Below are 7,466 nucleotides of genomic sequence, written 5' to 3'. Positions count from 1 at the left end.
CGGCCGTCCGCCTCCCCCAAGCCGTTCCGCACCGCGGCCGCTCAGCCTCTGCCATGGCCGGCTCTGGCGCGTGGAAGCGCCTCAAATCTCTGCTGAGGAAGGATGATGCGCCGCTGTTTTTGAATGACACCAGCGCCTTTGACTTCTCGGATGAGGTGGGGGACGAGGGGCTTTCTCGATTCAACAAACTTCGAGTTGTGGTGGCCGATGACGGTTCCGAAGCCCCGGAAAGGCCTCTTAACGGGGCGCACCCGACCCTCCAGGCCGACGATGATTCCTTACTGGACCAAGACTTACCTTTGACCAACAGTCAGCTGAGTTTGAAGGTGGACTCCTGTGACAACTGCAGCAAACAGAGAGAGATACTGAAGCAGAGAAAGGTGAAGACCAGGTTGACCATTGCTGCCGTTCTTTACTTGCTTTTCATGATTGGAGAACTTGTAGGTGAGTTGTGTTGCCAACTCACTTTCCGTTTACCTTTCCTCGAGAGTCTTTGTCAAGCTGTAGTTACACAGGCTTTGAGGTTTAACCCATCTTTTCAGGAAGTTTGTATTTATCAAGACACTGATCTCATGTGAAAAGGCCACACGGTTCCAAAGTGCAGCTCAATCTAAGTACAACATAAACTCCCCGAGATAACTTTGACTTTATCTTCTAGTTCTTCAAACACTGTCATCTACCGTAAAGTTAAGGACGTTATCTTCATTGTATGTCGTGTAACTTCCTCTTTTTACAAAGTTCTGGTAAAATACCAGGTTAATTTTTGCAACGTTTAAAATAGTAAATGATCGTAAATTACTTAGGATCATTGAATTTTACAGTATGAAGGGACCTTACTGAACACCTACTTCACCTCCTTTTTTTTTTTTTTTTTTTTTTGAACATGTAAGGGTTTCCAGGGCTCAAACCGGTGAAATAAGTCGTGAGGGTCACTTAGGGAGTTAGTGGAAGAGCCATATCTACAGTCCCAGCATTTTTTCCCTCTACATTTGACCTAAGTGGTTTCTTTTATGCTGTTTCTTTTTGTATTTATAGCCAAGAGATTTGTAAAATTAATTACCAACTAACATGAAAATTTTACATTATAAGGAGGGCCTGAAATGAACCAGAGAACTCCGCAAGATTTCTATGAGCCTGTTTTCTTGTTCATTTTTTAATTATACGAACAATCCGTTCTCAATATAAGATACATTCTTAATTTAGAGGTTATTTTCAGTCAGATCGGTGTAACTACTAACTTTTCAGTGACAGTTTATAAAGTGACATTAAAGCAGGGAGATGATTCTCACATGTTATCTCTTAATGATGAAGCATGACAAAAACAGGTGGCAGTCCAGATTTAAGATGCTTGACTGTAGGGTTCTATATAGGAAAAATTACATGCATTTCCTACCTCCTTTCATAACACTCCTCCCCAGGGCTCACTTCAGCCATGCTGGTCTTCTTTTTCCTCCTCCAACTCCAAAGCTCTTTTTGCCTCTAAGGCGTTCAGAGTGGCTGGTCCTTTTATCTCAGTGGCTTTCAAGCATTTTTTGACCTCACTATAGTAAGAAATACACTTCATATTGTGACTCATTTAGGCATGCATGCTTTCATATGTATGAGAATACACACAGGTCACATGTGTATAATATACTTATAACTGAAACAAAAGTTTTCCTTCGTGTGATGTATACAAATAGTTTTTCAATTGTGGTCCCAGCTCACTAAATGGATTTCATGTGTCCACTGCAGTAGGTCAGGGCCTTAGTTTGAAAAACACTGCTTTACATAGACTGCCTTTCCCAAATCTTTTCTTGGCCAGTTTCTTCTCATTCTTGTCCTATTTAAAAAGACACCCCGGCTGAGTGCGGTGGCTCATGCCTTTAATCCCAGCACTTTGGGAGGCCGAGGTAGGTGGATCACCTGAGGTCAGGAGTTTGAGACCACCCTGGCCAACATGGTAAAACTTTGTCTCTACTAAAAAAAAAAAAATACAAAAATTAGCTGGACGTGGTGGCAGGCACCGGTAATCCCAGCTACTCGGGAGGCTAAAGCAGGAGAATCGCTTGAACCTGGGAGGCGGAAGTTGTGGTGAGTCGAGCATGGGCAACAGAATAAGACTCTATCTCAAAAAAAAAAAAAAACCAAAAATGAAAAACAAACAAAAAAACACCTTTGAGAGACCTTTTCTGACTGACTAAAGTAAATCCCTTTTGTCCCCTGTTCCCTCTTCAACTTTCAAAGTCCTCAGCATCTGAGATATCTTATTTATTTACTCATTTAATGTTACCTGTCTGTTTCCACTGAAATATAGGCTGAATTCCTAGCACCTAGAACAGTGACTGGCACAAAGTAGATACTCAATAAGCTTGTTGAATTAGTTAATTTTTATTCTGTTAGATAATTATAAATGCTTAAGCTGTAAAGAAATTAAAAGACGAGTGAAACTGTGCCCCAGATGAAACACCATGGTCTCAGCAGACTAAGATTCGGTGACTTGCCCAAACTAACACAACTAGAATATCAAGTCATTCAGGTTTAATGATTTTTGAAGTTAACATTGAATATTTGAAGTTAAAATAACATTAATCACAGCATCCCTCCTTAAAGTGATTAATAATTCAGAGTTTATTTCACCTAAGTAAAAATCATTAAGATATAATTGTCTTGACTTCTCAATTCTGAAATCTGTTATTTGGTAAATGTTGTTTTATGAAAGCCACAGTAAGTATTTCCTTTCAAATACTGACTTTATTCTCAAATGTGGAAATATTTTGTTAAACAATACAGAGATGATGGTAGTACTTAGGGTAAGCATTAACAATATTATTCAGAATGTTATATGGAATTCAGTTGTATACAATACAGCATTTATTAAAGTGTGTCCGAAGCGCTTATAAATAAAGCATCTTCGAGGCAGGCAGATCACTTGAGGTTAGGAGGAAAGCATCCTGGCCAACATGGTGAAACCCCGTCTCTACTAAACACACAAAAAAATTAGCCAGGCATCACAGCGTGCCCGTAGTACCAGCTACTGGGGAGGCTGAGACACAAGAATTGCTTGAACCTGGGAGGTGGAGGTTGCAGTGAGCCAAGATTGCACCACTGCACTCCAGCCTGGGCGACAGAATGGGACTCTGTCTCAAAAAAAGAAAGAAAAAGAAATAAAGCATCTTATGTAGGAAGTATGGAGAAATAAAAAACGAAGCAATTTGGCCAGGCACGGTGGCTCACACCTGAAATCCTAACACTTTTGGGAGGCTGAGGCGGGCAGATCACTTGAGGTCAGGAGTTCGAGAGCAGCCTGGCCAACATGGTGAAACCCCGCCTGTACTAAAAATACAAAAATTAGCTGGAAATCGCTTTGACCCGGGAGGCAGAGGTTACAGTGAGCTGAGATCATGCCACTGCACTCCAGCCTGGGCAACAGAGTGAGACTACATTAAATGAAATAATTTTTAAAAATGAAGCAGTTTGGCCAGGTATAGGAAGTGTCTCATATAGGAAATATGGAGTAATAAAAAAAGAGGCAATTTGGCTGGATGCAGTGGCTCATGCCTGTAATCCCAGCACTTTGGGAGGCCGAGGATCCCTTGAGCTCAGGAGTTCAAGACCGCCTGCGCAACATGATGAAACCCCCTCTCTACCAAAAAATACAAAAACTTAGCCTGACCTGGTGGTGTGTGTCTGTGTCCTAGCTCCTCTGGAGCTGAGGTGGCAGGATCGGTTGAGCCCAGGGGGCGGAGGTTGCAGTGAACTGAGATCTGGCTACTGTACTCCACCCCAGGTGACAGAGTGAGACTCTGTCTCAAAAAGAAGGGGAACAAAAAGAAATAATTTAATGATCTGAGATAGACTTGGTTGGCTTTACCACTTAACTTGCTTTGAGACCTTGGTCAAGGTCCATTCTTTTCGTCTCTTTGGAAGTATATTTTGAGTACTTACACTATGTGCCAGGCACTGTGCTACATGTTCTGAATATACAATGCAGAACAAAACTATTACGATCCCTACTATCTGGAGAATCTAATGGAAGAGACAAACATTAAACACTTAAGTAAATTTAAAATTTAGATGGTCCTAAGTGCTAGGAAGAAAAAGAACAAGGTACAATAAGATGTAGTAACCAGTAGGACATAGTTTGTGCATGGACCAGGTACATTTAAGCCAAAAAAACGAATAGTAGGAGTTACCCAAACAGAGTGAAGGAGTTTTCCAGGAGAAGAGAACGGCATGTACCAAGGTCCTAAAGCCTTCAATTCTTCAAAAGGAATTAGAAAGAAGGCCAGTTTGGTTTCAGTGTGTAACCATGAGGGAAAGAGGCAAGAGGAAGAGATCAGGCAGGTCCTGGTAGGCCGTGTTAAATGAGTGTAGTTTTTATTTTAAGTGCAGTGGAAAACCAGATAAGGTTTTAAGCAGGAGAGTAACAAGATGAGATTTACCTTTTTTGAAAGATTACTCTGGCTGTTACGTGAAGAATGGATCAGGAGTTCGAGACCAGCCTGACCAACATGGCGAAACCCCATCTCTACTAAAAATACAAAATTAGCCAGGCACAGTGGCACATGCCTTTAATCCCAGCTACTCGGGAGGCTGAGGCAGGAGAATCACTTGAACCCGGGAGGCAGAGGTTGCAGGGAGCCGAGATCATGTCATTGCACTCCAGCCTGGGCAACAAGAGCAAAACTCCATCTCAAAAAAAAAAAAAAAAAAGAATGGACTGGAGTGTATATTCTTGGAAGCAAGAGCATGAGTCTGTGGTTAGAAGAGAGGTCAAGGTAGAGAGAGATACGTATATAATGCCGTAGGAATAGGTAAAATTACCTAGAGAGCTCAAGTCTCTAGGAACTCCCAACTTTAGAAGTCAGGCAGAGGGAAAAAGGTGTTCCAAAATTTTTTTTTTAAAAAAAGAGAGTATTGGCCAGGCACGGTGGCTCAAGCCTGTAATCCCAGCTTTTTGGGAGGCCGAGGTCAGGAGATCACGAGATCAGGAGATCGAGACCATCCTGGCTAACACGGTGAAACCCCGTCTCTACTAAAAAATACAAAAAACTAGCCGGGCGAGGTGGTGGGCGCCTGTAGTCCCAGCTACTCAGGAGGCTGAGGCAGGAGAATGGCGTAAACCCGGGAGGTGGAGCTTGCAGTGAGCTGAGATCCGGTCACTGCACTCCAGCCTGGGCCACAGAGCGAGACTCCATCTCAAAAAAAAAAAAAAAAAAAGAAAAGTATTTCAAAGTGGAAATAAATAGGTTGAAACTGTTGAGAGGCCTAATTAGATGAGAACTAAAATATCCTTTGGATTTGGTAACAGAGTTACAATTGCATTTTTATTGAAAATGAAAATGCTTAATTGAGAGTGAATATAACCTTCCAGGTAAAGATGGCAAATTGAACTCATGCATCTAATTTTGCTTGTTCCTGATGCCTCTCTTATACAATCAGGGGATTTTTTTTTAATGGAGTCTCGCTCTGTCACTCAGGCTGGAGTGCAGTGGCACCATCTCAGCTCACTGCAGCCTCCGCCTCCTGGGTTCAAGTGATTCTCCTGCCTCAGCCTCTTGAGTAGCTGGGACTACAGGTGCACACCACCACACCCAGCTAATTTTTAGTATTTTTAGTAGAGACAGGGTTTCACCATGTTGGCCAGGCTGGTCTTAAACTCCTGACCTCAAGTGATCCGCCCACTTTGGCCTCCCAAAGTGCTGGGATTACAAGCATGAGCCACCATACCTGGCCTCTTATACAATAAAGATATTTTTTTTAAGATATAAATCCATGCATATGAGGAAAACTGGAGAGGAAAAGATAGCTACAAAAATTTTGGAAACTGGAAAGGAAACAGATAAAGAGGTAACTGACTTAGTAGACTCAAGAAAGCATACACCTAAGCCAGCAGTGGGGAAGGCTGAGAACCAACCCAGTTTATACTATAGCAGTGATTCTGAAGCTTTAGTGTGCATCAGAATCACATAGAGAACTTGTTAAAACACAAGATGCCAGGACATGCTAACACTGCTGATTCAGGGACCATATCTGAGAACTACTGCACTAGAAAATCCTAAGTAGGCTCCAGATTGGTTATATCAGGTACCTCTGGAAGTGTGGGTGAAGAAGGCGGCTAAAATAAGGAAAGCTAGTTAAACCTATTTAAGAACCAGTCAGATATAATAGTAAAATTATATAATTAGTATACTCAGAGATAAAAGAAGATCATGTATCCATGAAGCAAGAACAGACTGCTTTAAAATAGAAATTCAGGGTGGCCACAGTAGCTCATGCCTATAATACTAGCACTTTGGGAGGCTGAGGCAGGAGTTCTTCAGTGTTCTTCAGCCCAGAAGTTCAAGACCAACCTGGGCAACATGGCAAGGCCCTGTCTCTACAAAACAAGAAACAAAGAAAGAAAAATAGTAGGTCATGGTGGTGCCTACCTGTGGTCCCAGCTACTTAGGAGGCTAAGGTGGGAGGATCACTTGATGCCAAGAAGTTGAGACTGTGGTGAGCCCAGTGTTTGTGCAATTGCACTCCAGCCTGGGTGACAGTGAGATCCTGTCTCAAAAAAATTAAACAAAGAAATTCAGGATAAAGAAAAGAGCTTTTGCACAGTAAAAACATATAGTTGAAATTTCTTTTAAACTCCACAGAAAAGTTAGAAGATAAATTAAGGGCTGGGTGCAGTGGCTCATGCCTGAAATCACAGCACTGTGGGAGGCTGAGGTGGGAAGATCACATGAGCCCAGGAATTCGAGATCAGCCTGGGCAGTATAGTGAGACTTCATCTTTACTAAAAATTGGGGGAAAAAAAAAAAAAAAAAAAAAGCCAAGCATGGTGTCATGCTCCTGTAGTCCCAGCAACTTAGGAGGCTAAGGCAGGAGGATTGCTTAAGCTCAAGAATTCAAGACCAGCCTGGGCAACATAGTGACACCTTGTCTCTAATAAAAATAAAAAATTAGTGAGGTGTGGTGGCACATGCCTGTTATCCCAGCTACAAAGGAGGCTGAGGTGGGAGGATCACTTAAGCCCAGGAGGTCCAGGCCACAGTGAGCCATGATTGTGCCACTGAACTGCAGCCTGGACAACAGAGCAAGACCCTGTCTCAAAAAAAGAAGATGAATTAAGGTACTGTCTCATAGAATTGAGCAAAAAGTTGTATAATTGGAGAGAAAGGGCAAAAACAATTTAGAGGCCAGGTGTGGTGGCTCATGCCTGTAATCCTAGCACTTTGGGAGGCCAAGGCGGGCAATCACCTGAGGTTAGGGGTTCAAGACCAGCCTGGCTAACATGATGAAACACCATCTCTACTAAAAATACAAAAATTAGCCGGGCGTGGTAGCACATGCTTGCAATCCCAGCTACTCAGGAGGCTGAGGCAGGAGAATTGCTTGAACCCAGAAGGCGGAAGTTGCAGTGAGCTGAGATTGCACCACTGTACTCCAACCTGGGTGATAGAGTGAGACTCTGTCTCAAAAAAAAAAAAAAAAAA

At 42.5% G+C, this 7,466-nt stretch overlaps 1 protein-coding gene across 1 annotated transcript in view; it reads left to right on the top strand.

Annotated features, from left to right (window-relative positions):
- The first annotated feature begins 6 nt into the window (after positions 1 to 6).
- SLC30A4 (solute carrier family 30 (zinc transporter), member 4) overlaps positions 7 to 7,466 on the top strand; it is a 44,247-nt gene continuing 36,787 nt past the window's right edge. The window contains exon 1 of the mRNA XM_011992107.1: positions 7 to 444. Within this exon, the coding sequence (XP_011847497.1) occupies positions 54 to 444 (391 nt within the window). The 5' untranslated portion in view covers positions 7 to 53. The remainder of the gene's footprint in view (positions 445 to 7,466) is intronic.

The sequence above is a fragment of the Mandrillus leucophaeus genome, unplaced genomic scaffold (genome assembly GCF_000951045.1).
Source record: "Mandrillus leucophaeus isolate KB7577 unplaced genomic scaffold, Mleu.le_1.0 Scaffold402, whole genome shotgun sequence".
Taxonomy (NCBI): domain Eukaryota; kingdom Metazoa; phylum Chordata; class Mammalia; order Primates; family Cercopithecidae; genus Mandrillus; species Mandrillus leucophaeus.
This window is presented reverse-complemented; position numbering and strand designations above follow the sequence as displayed.